General features: G+C 46.5%; 1 protein-coding gene across 5 annotated transcripts in view; it reads right to left on the bottom strand.

Annotated features, from left to right (window-relative positions):
* Susd1 (sushi domain containing 1) overlaps positions 1-21,083 on the bottom strand; it is a 121,896-nt gene that overhangs the window by 9,069 nt on the left and 91,744 nt on the right. For 3 of the 5 annotated variants that reach the window (XM_075967114.1, XM_075967117.1, XM_075967113.1), the window contains 4 exons: positions 20,534-20,720; positions 9,109-9,205; positions 5,924-6,182; positions 1,678-1,717 (listed from right to left, as the gene is read on the bottom strand). In XM_075967114.1, the coding sequence (XP_075823229.1) occupies positions 1,678-1,717; positions 5,924-6,182; positions 9,109-9,205; positions 20,534-20,720 (583 nt within the window). The remainder of the gene's footprint in view (positions 1-1,677; positions 1,718-5,923; positions 6,183-9,108; positions 9,206-20,533; positions 20,721-21,083) is intronic. The other 2 variants (XM_075967115.1, XM_075967116.1) reach the window with 2 other exon arrangements.

Here is a 21,083-nt window from a genome sequence, read left to right as displayed (position 1 = left end):
AAGAAATGTCCTGCCAGGGAAGCCTAACAAACAACCATCTATGATTACTCAATCCCGGGGGGGGGGGGGGATGCAGTTTCCCAACCCCTTGGATAACTCTGTCCGTGGAAAAGGGAAGGTTTTAGACGGCCTAGCGCCCATCCGCAAGAGCCAGCTCTGGAGGAAGTAGGACTGTCCCGTCCGTCCAGAAACCTGAGCGTGCCCCCTGCGGAGGCTTTACCTACCCAGGAGGTGGCCTCTGTCAAAGGCACTGCTGTCTGCCATTTGATGTCACATACTAAAGTTTGAGAATGATTACGTGTTCCATGTATCGCGGTTGCACGTCTGGATCTGATCAAGAAGAAAGCACAGCTCCCAGATTCCTGGCCTTGGAGCTGGATGCAGCAACCAACCTTTGAACTATATGTCCTTTTCCTACATTCCTTTTGGGTTGTGTTTTTGTTTTTGTTTTTCTATATGTAGGATAGTTCCATTTTGTTAATAAGTTATTCTTCTTAATCTATTATAATTACGCATCATTTAACAGTGGAGACAATTCTGAGAAACGTGTCAGTGGGTCATTCTTCATTATAAAAACATCACAGAACGTTCTTCAGCAAAATAACATGACTGGCTATGTCTCTAGCTGACACAAACTTACTGTTCCCTTTTAGGCCGGGTCTTGTTATGGATCCCAGGCTGACCTTGAACTCGTCCTCCTATATTTGCCCCCTCGATGCTGGGATACAGGCATATGGGATCCACGCCAAGCTTTAGGGGATGCAATCTTACGTGACTTCCCCTGTTGCGGTGATCCACCACGTGACTGAACTGTCATGTGACTGAGGCTGTGTATGTGTGCATACATGGTGTATATGTGTGCACATGGTATACAGCCAAATAGCAGGTCTCGGGCTTCTGCAGCTCTTATTTTGCTTGGTAACCAAGCTCTCCAGTGCCCTTAAACTTGAGAAGAATCTTCCCCCTTTTCATTGCCATTCTGGTTGAACAACTGCTTACACTGCTCTGCCCCCAACAAGCCAAAAACACAAAACCCAAGGCAAACTGATCCCTTATCTCAAATCAGGAATGACACAGCCATTGAAAAGTCACTTACGCTAGGGGGAAGGGCTCCTCTAAACTGTAAAACCTTGTCCCCACTGAAGTTCCTCATCTGGAGGATCTTGGGGGCCCTTCTCTCCAACCACATGGCTACAGTAGGAAAAGAGAGGCCCACTGACACAGCAGAGACAGGAGGCTGATAGCAAAGGTGGTCCCCACTCATGGTACGGAGTCCAATGTCTTGAAGCCTGATGACAGTTGTTTTTTTATTCCCCCAAGACCGGGTTTCTCTGTAGCTTTGGTGCCTGTCCTGAAACTAGCTCTTGTAGACCAGGCTGGCCTCGAACTCACAGAGATCCGCCTGCCTCTGCCTCCCGAGTGCTAGGTTTAAAGGCGTGAGCCACCGCCGCCCAGTTTAGCTTTTTGTATAATTCCACGAGTTCCCACCTCTTCGGTTAAGGCTTTGCATTTAAACATGTCATATACACCCTATGCCATGAGAATGTCTGCATTTTTCTGAAGGTCCCTTAACTTGTTGTCACATAGGACGATTTAAAACGAGCCCTCAACATAAAACCAGTACTGCAGCTTGAAGATGGGAGAAGGACAGAGTGCATAGAAAGAACAAGGTTTTACCTTTCACCTCGGCCCAGATGGCACAGGAATATCTTCTCACCTGGGGGGGAATCAGAAGTCCACCTAAGTAAGAGGCACACAGCACCATCTTAAACAACGTAACACCGACTCTGACACCCGCAGAGTCTCAGCCTTTTCATACTCTAATTCCAACTAGAAAATCTTTTGAGTCCCATCTAGCTTTTATAAGTGTGTGCGTTTATTTTATGTTGCTGGGTAATAGACCCAAGGCCACACACATGCTAGGCAAGGCTTTGCCACTGAGCTACAATCACAGCCCCGCTTCTTACATCTTATAATTCAGCCATGTATCATCAGTATTTAAGGGGCTGGCATGGATAACAGGTATAGGAGTGATGTGGAAGTCCCCTCTGTGTGCTGTGATTACCATTAATGAATAAAGAAATTGCCTTGGCCTGTTGATAGGGCAGAACTAAGGTAGGCAGGGAGGACAGACTGAATGTTGGGAGAAAGAAGGGTGGAGAAAAGAGAGGCTATGGGTCCACTGCCGGAGGTAGAAGTGCTGAATTTTTGCTGGTAAGCCACTGCCACATGGCGATATACAGATTAATAGAAATGGGTTAAATTAAGAGGTAGGTGTAAGAGCTAGCCAATAAGAAGCTAGAGCTAATGGGCCAAGCAGTGATTTAATTAATACAGTTTTTGTGTGTTTATTTTGGTTCTGGATGGCCGGGACAAACAAGAGGCTCCCTGCAACATAGGAGGGGCTATAGACATCACTTCTGGGTGTTTCCGAGAGGTCCCAGAAAGCTCACACCATGAGGAGACAACAGAACGTCAGGAACATCATTTCTGCTGCCAGCTCAGAGCAACTGGCATGGGCTGCTTGAGGAACTGTGCTGAAATTCTGAGACCACACCTAGGTTCAACAAGAAGCAACGATGTGTGTAACGGGCAAGCAATAAGAAGCTCTGGTAGATGATAACATTTCGTCTATCTAGGTGAGGCTTAGCAACTTCGTTCACCCAAAATGTATCCAAAAACCAGGAAAAAAGCAGCAAGAAGAAGCAAGACCTGAGCACCTCGTCTTCTAGTCATTCGTATATATATCACATACATTACCTGTTGATCAGGACGTCTAGAGCCCTTGTGTATGACTAAGGGTTTAATGCAGTCTCCCCTGGGGGAAGAAGTTATAGAACAACCTCTCTAACCTTATTATGAGACTCTCTTTCACGTGACACACTTGAGCATTCTGGTTATGTTTTTCTGTTTTGTTTGCTTGTTTTTCAAGATAGGGTTTCTCTGTCTAGAACTCAATTTGTAGACCATGCTGGCCCCAAACCTACAAAGATCTGTGTGCTTCTGTCTCCTGAGAGATGAGATGAAAGGCCATTCCAGGCTGGTTTTCATGATCTTAAAAAGGGTTTTTTGTTTGTTTACTTTTTAATATATTTTAACTTAAATTTTCTATGGAAAAGCTTTAAATAGCCACAGGCTTTGAATATAATTAAATTTTGTCTTGAGGCTAAGTTTTGAGATTAGGAATGAAGAAATATGTATGTCAAGACAACAAGAAGCAAAGGGCGCCCCGATAGTAAGGTTATTCAGGAACTGAAAACATTGCAGCAGGGGCCAGGTAAAGCAGGAAGGTCATTGAGCTGATGTGCCAGGAGCAGATGCTCATTTTACAGAACTCCCCCTGGCAGCAGACCGAGCAAGGAGATGGGTAATGTAAGAGGCAAGAATCTGAACTAGGGATGGGCAGAGAAAAGATGACAAAGTATAGACACTGCTGGCCAAGGAAAAAGCAAAGAAAGAACAACCTTAAAATGGCATTCAGGTGGGGCTGGAGAGATGGCTCAGCAGTTAAGAGCAGTGCCTGCTCTTCCAAAGGTCCTGAGTTCAATTCCCAGCAACCACATGGTGGCTCACAACCATCTGTAATGGGGTCTGGTGCCCTCTTCTGGCCTTCAGGCATACAGACAGAACATTGTATACATAATAAAAAAATAAGTTTAAAAAAAATGGCATTCAGGTGATAGAAGTGACCCGAGATGACTGAACAGACAAGAAGGCATGAACGAGGGAGATGAGAACTATCCTTAGCACCTTCCCTTAGCTACAGGGCATAATGGGGCATGGATCAGGAGAGACATACGGAAGAAAAAAAATGGAGCTGTTGGTAGACATACGTTCAAAGCATACTGTGAAGACAGGGTGGGTCTAGCCTAAAGACAGACATATAAGTCAGCGAAGCAGACGCTAGCGTCCAGCGATGAAGCCTTGCATGTATGTCAGATGCTTTTGAAAGAAGCACTTAACAATGGTTGGTGTGGTCAACTCAATGCAATCTAGAATCACCTAGAAAGAAAATCTCAGTGAGGGGCCGTCTAGATCACGCTGGTCTGTAAGACTGTTTTGATCATTTTAATCAACAGGAAGACCCAGCCTACATGGGCGGCACCACTCTCTATGTTTGGCTCCTGGACTTCATCATAGTGAACAAAGTCTGCTGAGTAATACACATGCATGCCTTCTCTCTCTGCTTGTGACTATGACTAGCTGCTTCAGGTTCCTGCCTCGACCTCCCCAAAATAACGTGCTGCTACCTGGAATTGTAAGCTGAAGAAACCCCTTCCCCCTTAAAGTTCCTGTTTGTCAGGGAATTAATTGCATCATCACAATAACCGGGCCAGGAACAAGAACAAACACCGAGAAGTCAATGGGGGCTGGTCTTTCAACAAGTCGTGTTGTATAAAAACAACAGCAAGCCCCCAACCCAAAAACTGGGTTAGATTTGTATCTAATGCCAAATGTAAAAATTAACTCAAAATGAATCAAATGCCCAAAAGTAAGACTTAAAACTACAAAACTCCTAGAAGCCAACGCAAATAAGAGGTTTCATGTCAGTGGCTTCTTGTGACACTGATAACACAGGCAGCAAAAGAAAAACAGATAAAAATTGGACTTCAACAAAATTTAAAACTTTTGTGCATCAAAGAACATTATTAATAGTAAAAAAAAACAGAATGGAAGAAAATATTTTCCATGTAATCTCATAAGAAATTAATATCCAAATTATAAGAGAACTCCAAACACCAAACAACAACAACAAAAAAAATCAAACAACTCAATTTAAAAATTAGTCAAGTACATGGGTGGTGGTGGCGCACGCCTTTAATCCCAGCACTCCGGAGGCAGAGGCAGACCGATCTCTGTGAGTTCGAGGCCAGCCTGGTCTACAGAGCGAGTTCCAGGACAGCTAGGGCTGTACAGAGAAAGCCTATGAAGAAAGAAAGTGTTTGAATAGACACTTGATCTAGAGGAGAGACAACCACCAAGTACTTGAGAAGATACTGACATCCTTAATCTTTCAGGAAAAGCAAAACAAGATCAGAGCTAGGCACTGCCTTGCACCCATGAGGGTGCCTGTCACATTAGCATTGTGAGGTAAGAGTATCCTCGATTTTAGCTTCCCAGTTCCTAATCTCTGTTGTCACAAAGTAGTCCTTGGTCTCTCTGCTACAAAGTCTTAAAAAATGAGTCTGGGTTTGCTCTCAGCATGCCAGAGGCAGGCACACGAGACTCCTGTCTAGGCGGAATTCAATAGTGCCTGCTTTAAATATGAAGAGCCTTTCGATTGAGAGGGCTACATATTTTTGCTTCAAACCCTATCAGTCAAGAGATGTTTTCTTAGTATTTACGTAATTTTCCTAGTTTCCCACCCACAGGATTTTGCACCAAGTTTAGAATTCTCCTAGCTCATTACATTTGCTAATTAGTGAACGACACGCAGCTGGAAGGGACAAGGCTTTCTGAAGGGGGCGGGGTGGGGAGAATGGGGCCTGTGAAAAACAAGACAGTGCAGCCTTCTTTTTGGGTCTGCCACTCCCTCCTGCTTCCCTGGAAAATGAGGGGAGGCAGCCACCCGGGAGGGCATAAAGGAAGCAGCTGATCTAAATACTCCTTTTCAGCTCGGACTCCAGCGGTGTTGTTGAATCCCGTACTCATGAAGAAGCACTCAGCACTCAAAGAAGATCAGTCCCAATGCAGAGGCAGTAAGACCCCAGACGTGTGGGCTGTCACCTAGCGTGTCTCACCTGCCCACCCTTTAGAGAGAGCACTCATGAGGGGAGAGGCACAGCGTGTTTCTGTGGCTGTTCCATGTGGCGCCCATCGCAGATACGGGGTGTGTGTGTGTGTGTGTGTGTGTGTTATTCAAACCATTTAAATCTCAGGGGAAAGAGAAAATATAGAGGTCACATCATTTTTAAAACTGTACCTTATTCCATTCACTTGTGATCCGTACTAGGATGCAGTAATCATGTCCTGGTTTCAAAGGGGCATTGTAATATTCCCCGTAGTACAGCCTGTCTCCGACAGGTATCTCCAATGCATCGTCTGGAACATCGCTGGCCAGTATTTCCGCAGCCACATAGCCATCAGCAAGAGAGGTGTTGCCAAAAAATGAAGTCATGCCTTCAGATCCACAAGAAAACGAGCTTTCCAAGGACAGGGGAAGGACCAGCAACTGGTAGGAGCTAAGAGAGGGGCGGGGAAAGCAGAGATATTGCCCAGGGCCTGGTTAAGAAGGAAGACTTTATTCATCCTCAGGCCCTTAACCAGAAGTGTGTTTTATAAGCCCACCGTGTGCTCCCGTTTGGAGGACTGTGTGCTTGGGTTTCTTGAACTCATACTATGCAATCAGCACTTTTGAGACACTAGAAACACAAGAGTGGACAAGAGAAACAGGTGGCTTACACGGGATTTAGTGTCTGGCAGTTCCAATAGGCACCGACCTCCAAATTTACCTACAGCCAGATGAGAAGCTAAGTCCCAGCTTCCCCAGCTGGGAGAAACTGGTGCGTGTACCCGCAGCCTTGTGTGTGTCATATGGCGGTGCTTCATGTGGGCAAGCGAAGCCTCGCAGCAGGAGGGGTTTAGCAGTCACATGAAGGCTAAGCACCTACAACAGTGCATGTGCTACGTCTGAAAACCGGCTCCAGACAGTCATGCGGCGACTTAAAACAGAACTCATGTGATTTACATTCCCCGCAGCTCAGAGTCTGACGCCAAGGCTCACGCCAACCCGATGAGCGGTCAGGGGTGAGAAGTCACCCTGAGTTAATCTGAGCTGACAGGACCCTGGGAAAGTGAAAAGACACACGGATCTGGTGAAAACATCCCCAAAATGAGGGCCTGGAAACACACTAACAATCAGGCGTCGGATTTATCCACCAAAGGGAAAAACCAGCCAATGAGAAGTGTCGGAATGGAAGGCACCTGATTGAATCACGCCTCCCTTCCCATTCCTACCTACGCGGCCTTTATTTCCCTCCCACTGGCGTCACAAACGTCTGAACATCCACCTCTACTGAACTTGGCAGTGGGGGATGCAGGACCGACTTCCTCTTGCATCTGCAGGTCCTTTCATATTTCTTCTGCTATGATCAACTCCCATAACTGCTGGTTCGGTTGAATTTTCAATAAAGAAAAAAAAATGCCTGGATCGGCATCAAATATGATTAGGGTGATTTCCAAAACTCATTAGGCCCCATAATTCTATTTCACCGCCAATTCCGTGCTTCCTGCTCCGCATTCCTAATGCCCCATTTCCTGCTCCCGAAAAGCACATGAGTCACTAGGTTAAAGGAGCGGGAGCCCCCCCCCCCCAGTAACTGTTGTGTTTGGAAAGGCTTCAGCCACCTGCTGTGTATCCAGCCAAGTCAGGTGTCCCTAGGACCCCGGTTTCCACAGAGTCTGGCTCACTTTCAGAAAAGGCCTCTGAGCAAAAGAGACTGAGTAAAACCTGCGGGCGCACATATAGTCACCAGTGACAAGAAACATCGGCCCATTTCCATTGCCCGTGGGGAACACCTGTGACAGCGTTTCTGGGGACTTGGAGGCTTGGTGGCCATGGGCAAGAGCCCCACACTGTCCAGAAACACATTCTCTGTCTCATCCTGCCAGGTAAGGGATAGTGGTAAAGTCCAAGGCTCCCCTGCACCCAGCTGATGCTGTACCTTGCCCATGACAGGCGCTGCTCACAGGGCAGGAAGCGGCTTCCTGTTCAGCCTGGAAGTTACAGAAACGCTCAAGTCCCATCCCAAGCCTACTGGATCAAAGTCCCCAGGACTAGAGTGGAGAATGTTTGCTGCAGCTGAAGCATGCCCGTGCATTCCTGTTGGCTAGTAAAGATAAGAGACACTCGCCTCAAGGGAGCCCAGGGACAGGCCTGATCGCCTGCCTACACTCTGCCCGCTCCATGCCAGGGTTCACACAAAAGACTCGGAGCGGACTCTGGCCTGGCAAAGCTGCTCTTGGCGGCTCTAGCCAGGCAGCCAGGCTGGGGAATGGCATGCTCACCTTCTGATAAACAGCCCTGGTGACGCCAGAGAAGCAGTTGCAGTGGTTTGGAACCTGACCACCTGACCAGTGTGCAAAGACTTCTCCCCATGGCCCTCCCTGGATGACTCACGGGTCTCCACTTCCTGTTTTGAAAGCATCGGCTGATACCCTGCCGCAAGGGTAGGCTGTCATTTGGCTTTTCTTTTCGCCTTACGCAATTATTTGGCTTAAGTATAACATCTGCTCTTGTAAATTCGTTCAGGCAACAGTGCCACGACTTCTGTTCCCTTCACAGCAACAGCACTATGATACTTTCCAGTAACTTACCAGGAATCCAGAAACAGAGCCGTCTGGGCAATGTCTGTCCCTGAAAAGACTTGAACTTAACCTAGCCTGAAAGCAGGACAACCCTCTCTCCAGACTTGCCTTTTAGAATACCTCACATTTATTCTTACCTTGATTGCACTAAGGCCACTACACTGAAAGGTCAGGAATGATAAAAGGCCATGTAGGTCATAACTCTTGACCTGGTTCTGCTGCTCCCATCCGCAGGCCAATCTTAAGCTTCCTCTCTGAGAAGAGGGGTGAATTCAACTTCCCTAATCCTTCTACGACCTCTGTAAATAACATGCAAACCTGAGCAAACTGTGGTCCTCCAACAGAGGTGAATTAATTCCATCCTAACACCATCTGGAATCCCAGCAGGGCACCAACTACACAGTGTCTTGCCTGTAACTCAATATGTGAACAGATAAAAAGAGTTCTCTAAGTGACCTTTCCAAAAACTACTACACACCCCACCGCCCAGATCAGCCTGTCTCTGGGAAGTGAGACAATCCTTGTGTCCCCACCGTCAGGAAAGCGGGAAGTGAATGCAAGGGGCACTTTCTGATGCTGTCAGCTGAGGTCTGTGACCACAGAAACACTTCATTTCAGGAGCTGTGCTGCCCAGATGCTGGTCTCTGGTCCCTTATAAATCTCAGTCTTGAAAAGCCCAGTGGGTGCTCAAGGAAACAAAGCAAGAGACCCTGCTGCATTGGGCAATGCAACTACCCAAGTTCAGCCACCCACAGGGAAGTCTTCTCACTAGGCAACGGTGGGGAAAACACAGGTACTCACCTGATCGGTCCATTTACATCCTTGGCTTTCCTCAGCCGGAAGTGTGGTAAAGGCCCTCCTTGGACACTGAAAAATTCTACATCCGGAAGTGGGGGCTCTGAAAACATTAAGAAGGAGAAAAGATGGGGGAACAAGAGGGCAGATCAAGTCAAAAGCGGTCCTCCAGGATGCCATGAAAGGCTTTAACCCAGAAATTGAAATATCCACACACCGAAAGGACAGTGCTTGTATGAGCCCACCTTCGAGAAACATCTAGATTAGTCAAATTCATAGTGGCCAAGAATGATGGTTGTAGCAAGGGGCTGAACTCACTGGAAGGTTTTGTGTGGAGTGATAAAAAGTTTGGAAACAGTAGGTCGTGCAACATGGTGAATAGCCTAAAGCTAAGAAAGCATATATTTAAAAATGACTAATACTGTCATATATATATATATATATATATATATATATATATACACACACACACCCACACATATACATATAAAGTGATGAGCATGTTCTAACACCCACAGGAGATGGGGATGGGGTCCTGGTTTTGATGTTTGTTAGTAGGTGCTACGGTTTGGAGATAGCTTAAAGGTGCTTCAGGCATTGGAAGCTTTGTGTCCAGAGCGATGATGTAAGAAGTGGAACCTTTCAGATGCAGAGCTGGTAGAAGGCCTAGTTGATCACTGAGGGTGATGCTCCTGGGAGTGGCTGGTGCTGGTTTCCAGGAGTGAGTTGGTTCCCAAGAAAGTAGGTTGTCGTGAAAGGAACAAGACAGGGTCCACTCTGCATGTGCTGACTGCTAAGGCACAAGGACACTTCCCCACGTAAGCCACTATGAAGTCATCGAGCGTGGAGCCCTCACCTGAGGTACCCTAAAGTGTGAGCTAAAGAAACCCATCCCCTTTTCAGCTCTGCGCATTTTCTCACAGCAACAGAAAGAGGTCTAGCATAGTATGAAGGACCAGTGGGCCAGATCTACGCATCCTTTATAATCATGGCACTCTGTGTGCCACCCCTCCCTGCTTCCAGCTCTTGACAACCAGATTCCCTGGAGGTTTTGCACTGACTGGCTGACCCCAGGGTTCTACCACATCGCTGGCAGTTACATCCAGGATGTCAGTGCAGCCGTTGCCAGTCCGCCTGTGGGCAGCATAAGACGAGCAAATCGGGCACTGGTCATACTAGATGCGTCCTGTCTATGCTTCACTTCGACGGAGGCTTCCTAGTAAAGCTACCGAGATGGGCAACATGTGTGGACACCAACATTTTCTCCCTCTCCCGCTGTTTCTCCCTTGATCTCTGCAATGGGAACATCTATCTTCTCCAAAGAATTCTGAGAAAGGCTCACCTGCCTTTCTAGCCACCTGAGTCATGGGGAGAACTATGTTTGGCTGTTGTCCCCCTCTGACCCCACCCGTTTGGTTTTTTGTTTGTTTGTTTGTTTCCCTTCTGCTTTTTCTTTTCAGGGTGTCACACGGACACAAGTGTTTCCACTTCACTTCCTCCCTCCACGCACTAGACAAACCGAATCAGGCCGGTACGAAGCCAGGCCTACAACTGCCACACATCCTCAACCTCTCTGCAACTGGAGTGCCAAGTTTAAGATGGCCGAGTTTCTGGAAGCTTTCTTTTTGTGTCAGTTCAAGTTTGTTTCACCAGCAACAAAACACTTTTGTTGTTGTTTGTTTTTTTGAGACAGAAGTTCTCTGTGTGACCCTATTTGTCTTGAAACTCATTCTGTAGACCAGGCTGGCCTTGAACTTGGAGATCCGCCTGCCTCTGCCTCCTGGGTGCTGGGATTAAAGGCGTGCGCCACTGCCCGGCCTCTATCTCACTCTCACGTGTAGTTTAAGTTTTCCTAAACTCAGAGGTGGGACCAGTGTGACGAATACTCTTGACATCTACACTTTGACAGTCTAGAGATGGGAGAACTGAGAGTGTGAGTTCTCTGCCCAAGAATCCACACCCTCTAGCAGAGGCAGAATGGGAACACAGTCTCTGCTATTCACCTTTCTCAATTACCCCTCTTCACAGATCTCTTAAATGCCTGGCTCCACCAAATCTTCCACTCAGTGAATTAATAACATCCATTTTTAAAACACTGAATGAAGAAAGACTTTACAACATGCTGACTCCAGGCAAAGACTCCGTTTTCACAACTATTCTGTCGTACCAGAGGTCTCCCCTAGTGTGGCTCACCCCGGAGAGACGAAGCAAAGTGAAGGAACAGAAATAATATTGACACAGTGGATAAGATCAAAGGCTCTTGCTTCTGTGCCTCTTGCCTCTAGCTGCCCCTCTATATAGTGGGACTAAGAACAACTAAGCCCACTTTGATCCTTCATCAGCACACTGAAGGGTACAGTGCCTGTCACGATTGGTGTCCCTTCGAGCGGCCAAGGCTGCTTAAGCTCCCTGATCTGACCAGTTAGCAGCTTGAAGAATGTCACCCAGGATGATGCTAGTGCTTCTCATTGAAAGATGATTGTCAGCCAATCGATGGGATTTGGTGCAGAAAGAAAGATCTGTGTCACTGGTGTCATTGACTAACGACATCTACAAGATGCTTCGTTAATCTGCCGTGGTCAAGTCGGGGTCTTTGAGGAAAAGGTGCTGACCATCTCCATATTCATCCCTCCCCAAATCTGAAACACAAATTCTATTGAACTATTACAGCAGTTTAAATGTGTTGAATGTCTTCCTTCTGTCATATTTAAAAACAATAGATAAATTTAAGAAGCCATTTTCTCAGCAGCAGCTCCTCCCCCTCCCATACAGTTCCTCTGGGGCTGTCACCCACTGTTCTCCAAACCCTATCTGGCCTAGGCCCTGGGGATTATGGATCCCCACTGATGTGGGAAGGTCATTTGTCAATCTGTTGTTTCATTGGTTAATCAATAAAGAAAACTGCTTGGTCTGATAGGTCAGAAAATTAGATAGGTGGAGTAGACAGAACAGAATGCTGGGAAGAAGCACCACATATGCCAGGAATGCCCATCTTTCCAGGTCTGAGCAAAACACCTCAGGCAAAAAGAAGGCAGAGCAGCGGAGCGAGAGCAACGGGGCACTGACAGCCCGTTCGTGACGGATCTTTCTGTGCCTCAAGTGAGGGCCCTTCCCGGCCTTCCATCCGCAATCCAACATGTTCCACGGGCTTAAGCTGTTTTGAGTTGGTTCCTGTCATTTACAACCCAAAGAGCCTTGACTAATTTTAGAATGCTTCCAGCCACCCTCATATTCTGCTGAAGGGCAGAACACACAGCTGTGTGTGCATTGGAGGGAAGTCTGGCGGCAGGCCAGAAGTAGCTCTCACGCATTTGTGGGAGAAGGGCTGTGAATGTAGGCACATCCCCAACCCTTGGCTCACCAGCTGAGCTCTGGCAGTGGGGACAGATAACAGGGGGGAACGGGGAAGCCTAAGTCAGATCCAAGGTTCAGGAAGTAAGAGGCCACCGAAAGAGCTAGAGAAGACATGAATTAGAAATACAGTGGAAGAATGGAAGGCAGGGTGAACTTGAACTGGAAAAGCGCAAAGTCAGTGGTCTAGGTCAGGAACGCTTTCGGTCTCAGGAGGGCCAGTGGAAGAGATACCAGAGAGGTAAGACAACATGGAAGACAGAGGATGGAGTCACCCTGAGGTCACTCAGCAGAGCTTGGAGAAAGTTTGGAGTAGCTCATGTGCAATCTCTAGTGCTGAGGCCGACGGACGTGTGGAGCTGTCAGGAAGGAAGTTAGAAATCCACCTTAAATCTAGAAGAGCTTCTGAAGTCACCAGAGGCAGGGGCACAGGTCAAGTCTCTCACTGCCAAGAGCCCTAGGAAGGGGACTCGCTGGGAACAGGTCCTGCTTACAGGTCAGGCTTCACAAAATGCCTTTGTTGAGGGCCTGCCAAGAGGACTCCGGAGAGAGATTTCGAGCTGCATTTGAGAAAGATGGCTGCAGAAGCGATGAAGGAAAAGGCAGCGGGCCAGGCCAGGGCACCAAGCCCCTTCAGCTGAGACTCGGCCTCAGGCCTAAAAGCCATCGTCATGCTGGTGGTGGTCAGTAGGAACAGTAAAACAACAGTCCAGTATCCCACAGTTCCTGTGATTCAGCCCAACTGGAGAAACTGATCACGGGTGTTGCTCAACCTCTCACGCTCTTCTCAGCTGCTCCTCTGTTCTCCTCCAAGATAACTAATCTTAGTTCAGCTTGTCTCAACTACCCTTTCAATTTGTCCAGCTTCCTTCCACCCTAGAGAGGAACAGAAGCAAACTCACTGGGCTTGGAGAAGGCAGGTCTAGGGGAACAGCAGGAAGGCTGTGTGTTCTCCACTCCCAGTGTGGAATGCGGCTTGCAGTTTCAAAGATGCCACTGTCATCTGGCAGACAATCAGCATGTGGTTTCTAGGAAGTTTTGGGTATCCCTCGCTCGATCTGTTCCACACCCTACAATTCCTACGAAATGCAGAGGCTTGAACCTCAGCATGCTGATTCTCACGACACTTTGACATGACTTTCCGCTCTGTTACCCAGTGTTGTTCCTCAGCTCCCAAGTTGCTGTCCTGGGAAAATCTGCTCTCCTTTCCATTGTCCTTCTTAGTGATCCAAACTACATCAAACTCAAAGCAAAACCAAACAAAACAGCCCTATCTAGGGTAGGAAATGCAGCCCTTTGCCCTGAGCACGTGGTGCGGAAGCAAGGCCAGATGCAGGCTTCCACACTGTTCAGAAGCTCCAGTAACTTCAATCCTCTGCTAGAAGCAAACCACTAAAGGACATCAGGGGTGACGGTGTAAGAAAACCTTGAAGAGACCAGAGAAAAGTAACGACAAATTTACAGATACAGAACAGGGAAGAGCATGCAACCCGGGAAACCACAACCCAACAAGCTGAGAATGTAACAATTTCAAAAGACGAATGGGAGGGGCTTAAGAATGGAGGAAAAGAAAATCCCCGTGCAGATTCAGCTTCACGTCTTAAATCAGAACACGGTCCAAATGAGCCTTGATTATTACAAAGGTAAGAAAACACTAGAGAACAAAAATGACCCTAAATTTCAGAGATGGGGGACATCTTTTCTTGGCATCCATCTTCAGAAAATAAAACTCTAAGACATCAGTAGAATTTGTTACATGAAATTTTCAAGTTTCTGTTTGGCTGGAGAGACACATGATAGATACAATACTTTCCCCAGTGCCCAAGGATCTGAGTTTGGGTCCCTGACAGCCATGTGTAATCCAGGTATGTGAGTGTAGCCTCAGTGCTAGGGGTTAGGGAAGGTAGAAGAGGCAAGAACTCCCTGGCTAACCAGTCTTGTCAAAATACTGAGCTCAAAGTTCTGCCTAAAGATAGATAAATGAGTAAATAAAAAGGTGGAATACAATAGAGAAAGTTACCCACCAACTTTTTGCTTCCATATTCACAGACATGTACACACGTGCACACACACACTCATACACATATATGCATGCTCACCCATACATATACATGTACACAGGTGCACATACACATATATGCATGCTCACCCATACATATACATGTACACACGTGCACACACACACTCATACACATATATGCATGCTCACCCATACATATACCATACATGTGTTAAAATGTCTAAATGTCAAAAATAATGAAAAGAAAATTAAAAAATAAATTATCTTAGTATGGGAAGTATATAATATATATCTAACGATTAATCCTGTTAAAATAAGCAGATCACCAAATCAATAAAAGGAGATGCTATAAATGCAAATGTTTTAATTTTTTTCACCTAAAACTTATGACAATGATTTTTTTAAAAAAGGGGAAATTTTACATGTACTAAAAGTTAAGCAAAGGCCCCAATTTTATGATGTGAGTACAAAGGATTAAATTAAAACATAATTCTACAACCTGAGAACTTGGCATAACGCTGCCTTTCCGAGATTTCTACAATAAAAGGGTAGGAAGAAAAATGAAGACACCTCTTTGCTAAACTTCATTCATTCTGGCTCCAGCCAACCACGAAGCACGCAAGGGAAGCTCACAAAAACACGACTGGGACCACCCACCATAAGTCACCAGCACAAGGTCAGACAAGCCTTCCTCCACCCCTCAGCACAGCTGTGAGGTTCAGCCCTTCCCCCTCAGCATTTGCATAGGTATTTGTGCACAACCAGTTCATAAATACTGCCTGCATTCAAGAGCTGGGTGTCAGCATGGTCCCGCCACACCCATGACACATTCAAGTGCTGGGTGTCAGCGTGGTCCCGCCACACCCATCACACCTACAGTAAGCAACTCTGGTGTTTAGGGTTCTGATCTAAGAAAGCCTTCACGTGCACTTTTTTGTTTTGTTTTTCTGAGTCAGGGTTTCTCCGTGAAGCCCGAGCTGTCCTGGAACTTGCTTTGTACACACCAGACTGGCCTTGAAGTCCCAGATATGCTGGGACTAAAGGCTGGGACACCTGGTCTCACACACGTTTTATAAAGTCTATGCAAGAAAGTGACCCAAATAGTTCATTTCCTTCCACAATGGGTCATCTGGTCTCGATGAAGACTAATGGGAACCAAGTGAGTGGAGAGGAGAGATGCTCATGTCTACTGAGTCATTTACTTTGGAGATCTGGGAACGGAAAGGAACTGGGGTATTTCAGGGAACTGGGAGAAGTGCATGGGCTACAGAAGCCTGGGAGCTTCTGGCCCGACCCCAGACTGTGTCTCTAGGAATCAAAGAGCTTTGATTTACCAAGGGCTTTGAAAGGAAAAGAGACTAGCGAAAGCCAATCCCTACCCAGACCTCTAAAGTAACTTTAACCCTGCTGACACCAGGGGACTTTCCAAGATCACTGAGGTACTCTGGAACCAGTTAGGGACAATGGGGACACCAGGTACAGAACCCTTTAATAGTTGGTGGTCACCCCAAATGGAACAGAAGTCTGTGGAAGAACAACTCAGGAGAATGAGTCCTGCGTGATGCCCCCCAGTGTCGCTCGGTGATGGAAAAGGGGTGCCAGAGGCAGGGCAGAGAGAGGGGGAAGTCCTGGCTGCCTTCCTGCCCATCTGCCCAAGTGCCTTCTCTTTCTCATTACAAAGGCAAGCAGAGACGGGAAACTTCCCACGCAAGTTGCCAGCGTTGGCACTGAAGTCAAACACAGAAACTAACTTCCATCCCTTTTCTCTTTTCTCCTCCAGCTTCCTTGGTTTCACGAGAAACAGAAACGAGAAAGGACTGACTTCCAACAAGTCACGTGGAACAACTGTAGTCAGTCACCCCATTCACAAGGACACTTGCTTTTGTTCTCTCCCTCCCCCACCCCCTCCGAAGCATCCACCCCCACCACCACTTTAAGCCTTCTCTCGTTTCCTGTCTTGTCTCTATGAAAAGAAAATTTAGCTTATAAGCTTTTAGACTCAACAAGAAAACAGTCCAAACGACGTGCAAGGGCGCTTCCTTCTGCCTCTCTGGGGTCTACATCAAAAATAGAAGCTTGTTTGTTCTCTTCCCAGCCCTAAAGACGGGCATGAACCGGCCTGTTCTGAAGAACTCTGTTCAGTGGGCAGCCTTAGTTCACACACCAGGAACCAGAAACTTCCCTTATCTCCTCTTCCCACCCCCAGCCAGCACCCTCTCTCTGCCTCTCCTCCTCTGCCCCCTCTACATTCCTCTTCATCTCCTCTGAGGTCAGCACTGTATTTAAAGCTCTGTGTTCATCTCGTTCCCATCAGCAAGATTTAGTTTTTGATGGGAGGCTCACCGAAGAGAAATTCCATCCGCTTTTCTTCTGGGAAAGCATCCGCTCTGTTTTCCAAACTCAAATCCTTGCTCTAGCATTTCTGGTAACAAGTGAAAGTTCCTGGCTTTGCTGAAACAGTGCCACACACATCTGGAGTGTCTTTTCATACTAGCATTATTGGAGTCTTTTTTCTCTCAATTTTATGGGATGAAAGGGTATTTTTCCCCGCACTCAACTCTTTAATAAACACTTACCAATTTGAATTTTCATGCTAAGAGAAAAGCAAAAACTAAAGAAAAAAAACCCCCCCAAATCCTGCCAATTCTAAAGCAAGTTCATATAATAACCCTGATCTCAGTACATTTCAACTGGCTGCGCTGCCCCAATGAACTTGAACAGCTCAACAGTGTCCCCTGGTGGCCATGAGCACAGACACAGGACACTCGAGTGACGTGTAGTCTCAAAACAAGATTTAAAAAGACATAAACAAAGACAAATACCTATTGCAAGTTGTCCTCTGACATACATATAATCCATGGCCAGCCCCCTCCTGCGGCACACACAGAGAACAAAAACCACGAGGTATAACTGAAACATTCTTAAAGTGGTAAAACCCACGCAAGTCTGACAAGGACCAGAGACTAGGAGATGGGAGTTACTCTGCTCTATAAACTTTCAATTGAGCATCATTTGTCTCCGGCTCAAGATACTCTGAATTTCTCTTGATATAAGATCTGACTTCTCAGCATCAGTTACCTCCGGCTATTATTTGACAAATATGGATTTATTGTGCTACGTGTCGTTAGCATTTGTTGAGGAATTCAAAATAGAAATGAACAAAGGGGAGGGAAAAACCCCTTTGCTTTCAAAACCTCCCTCTTTAGAGGGGGAGAATGATTTAATAAAACAATTTTTAAGATCAAAAAAGCAAGTTCTATGAAGAAATTCAAGGAGGGTGAGTGAGAGAAAGTAATAGGGTAGGGGCTGGAGAGATGGCTCAGTGGTTAGGAGCACTGGCTGCTCTTCTAGAAGTCCTGAGTTCAATTCCCCGCACCCACATGGCAGTTCACAATCATCTATAACTGTAGTCCCATGGGATCCAATGACCTCTTCTGGGGTGCAGATATACACGCAAACAAAATACCCATAAACATGAGTTTAAAAGTCTTTAAAGGAAAGTGATACAGTAGCTAGTGAGGAGGGGGGTTTTGAAAAGATGGTCAGGGGCTGGAGAGATGGCTCAGAGGTTAAGAGCATTGCCTGCTCTTCCAAAGGTCCTGAGTTCAATTCCCAGCAACCACATGGTGGCTCACAACTATCTGTAATGAGGTCTGGTGCCCTCTTCTGGCCTGCGGGCATACACACAGACAGAATATTATATACATAATAAATAAATAAATAAATAAATAAATAAATAAATAAATAAATAAAATATTTAAAAAAGAAAGAAAGAAAAGATGGTCAGGTGAAGCCTCTCCAAGGGTGCTATGGTTTAAATATGATCCCCAGATATCATACGCCTGAAGTCAACACCATACATTAGCAGTATTTGAAAAGTGGGACTTTGGGGAGGTGACGGAGTCTTGAGGGTCTTGTCCTTGTCGTGGGCTCATCCATTTGTGGATTCATGGGTTATCTGGAGAGCTGGTCTGAGGAAAACCCAGTAGTCTGGTTATACTTTCTCCACCTCACCATGTGATACCTCTGCCAGGTCATGGCCCAGCATGAAGGTCCCCACTACCTCTGACCAGATGCTGTCCTCCAGCCCACACTTTCCAGCATCCAAACAATGGGCTGAAGGAAACTAGTCTTCGTAAACCACCCAATCCGTGGTCAGCTGTAGCAAAACAGAGCAGAGTGAGACAGGGTAGGACCAATCACACCTGAGTGCTCATGGGAAATCTCAGAGAGACCATGCAAGAAAGAGTTAACATCAGATGGAAAAGCCTGGAGCAGGGACAATTCTAACCCATTTTAAAAAAAGCAAGAAGGTGAGTTAGTGCCTGGTGAGGAAGGAGATGAGTCAGGTTAAAGGAGGTAGTCCAGGGTTGGAGTACAATCTCTGTGCTTAAAAAAAAAAAAATTGGATTCTAGTCTAGCTTTAGAACTCGCGGGAGACCTGTGAGCAAGCACAGCCATGTTCTTACTCTCTAGAAGGCACCGTAGCTGCTGAGAGACCCTTTTAAAAGTAGGATGAAAGCTAAGGTCACAGTTTGCGGTGGAGAGTGATAGCCATGAGTGAAAGCAGGAAGAAACTGCCACACAAGCCGTGGTTCACATACCTGTAACCCTAACACCCGGAAGGCTGAGGCAGGAGGATCACGTGGTTGAAGCCAGCCTGGGCTATACAGGAAGTATGATGGAAGGCTGAAGAAGGCAATGTAGCTGGGGGTGGCATGGGCTCATTGTTAAACAAGTTGTTGCAATGGCCTTGGTGGCATTAGCAATAATTCTGCACTGGACGGAAGTTGGCAAGAAGGGATGGGATCCAGCACACACTTGAGGGGGTAGCAGCTGTAGATAGGAATAGGAACACAAGGGAAGGCGCTATATAGGAAGCAAGGCAGGAATGATAGGTGTGGATAAATGCGTCTTCACTCGGCATTTTTTTTTTTTTTTTTTTTGGTTTTTCGAGACAGGGTTTCTCTGTAGCTTTGGAACCTGTCCTGGAACTCGCTCTGTAGACCAGGCTGGTCTCGAACTCACTCACTCGGCATTTTTGATTCCTCACTGAGACAAAAAGCAAGAAGCTACATTTGGGCTGGAGGTAAGGGCTCAAAGACTTGAAGACACCAGGGATAAGTTAGCAGAAGGCAATTTACTGGGGGTGTAGACTGCCTGGTATGTTCCTGGCCTAAGCTACCCCTAAGGCAGTTGTGCCAGAAGTCTATTGATACGTGCTCTATGTGAGTGTGTGCGCACGTGTGTGTGAGTCAAAAGACAACTAGAGGGATGGGTTCTGTCCTCCACCATGTGGGCTCCAGGGAAAAATCCCAGTCTCGGGCTTAGGGGCAGTTACAGCAGAACCATCACCTTATTTTTTGAGACAAAGTTTCGCACTGAGCCTGGAGCTCCTCTATTCAGTAAGTCTTGGTATCTCTGACCCCAGCGCTGAGTTACATGCCTGACTTTTTATGTGAGTGCCAGGTCCCCCAGTGCTTATACAAAGAGCAATTTGACTGCCAGGCCATTTCACTACCACTGGAACGCTAGTTTAGTGTGTTACTAGAGAACAGTTACAAGAAATCTTTTTAGGTATGAAATGTTTTAGACTTGTTGGTTGTTATTGCTGCTGCTGCTGCTGCTGCTGCTGCTGCTGCTGCTGCTGCTGCTGCTGCTGCTGCTGCTGCTGCTGCTGCTGCTGCTGCTGCTTGGTTTATTTAGGGGTTTGGCCCAGGCTGACCTCAAACTTACTATGAACTCCTGACCCTCTTGTCTCCACCTCCCAAATGCTATGACATAGATATGAAGCACCATGCCTGGCTGAAATGTTTTGACTGTTTCAAACACCCAGAAGGGACTTAACTCACAGGTTTATACTATCTAAATTTAATTGACATTTTGTTTCAGATAATGAAAGAGTGTAGGCACAGCTGTCTGCCTCTTCGTACCCCTCTCCAATCCCACATCTTTCCTCCCTTCTTCAAGCTTCATTGATCACGACAGAAAGCCACAGTAGTATGTGGGCTACCGACAGCTCTGTGGTAACTTCATTAATCCAAATGCTGTTATTGTTACCTGCTATCTGGGTTGTCAGGTAGATGACCACAGGAAGTGCTGAAGACAGAGCCTGAAGGCTGACATTGTAGTTGGTACCCGGATGCAGGTCCAGGCAGATCTCAGGGGCCTGGCTGCTACTGGTGATGTTAAAGATTATTTCCAGAACAAATGCCTTCTGATACCATCTCTGGCCCCAAATGTGGAACTGAAAGATAAAACCGTCACAGGGTGGAACACTGGTTTGAAGGTTCTGAATGCCTTGAGACCTACGCTTTTTCCAGGAGTTCTCTCCCCACCCTCTTCTCCCCCCGATAGAGCTTTTCCAAGAAGTAAACGCAACAATAAGCTAAGAGTAAATTCTCAACGCTATACATATTTGTGCAGATAGTGATTATAACACCATGAGGACCTAACATATATATTTTTTTTTTTTTTTTTTTTTTTGATTTTTCGAGACAGAGTTTCTCTGTAGCTTTTGGTTCCTGTCCTGGAACTAGCTCTTGTAGACCAGACTGGCCTCGAACTCACAGAGATCCGCCTGCCTCTGCCTCCCGAGTGCTGGGATTAA

The sequence above is a fragment of the Microtus pennsylvanicus genome, chromosome 3 (assembly GCF_037038515.1).
Source record: "Microtus pennsylvanicus isolate mMicPen1 chromosome 3, mMicPen1.hap1, whole genome shotgun sequence".
NCBI classification, from domain to species: domain Eukaryota; kingdom Metazoa; phylum Chordata; class Mammalia; order Rodentia; family Cricetidae; genus Microtus; species Microtus pennsylvanicus.
This window is presented reverse-complemented; position numbering and strand designations above follow the sequence as displayed.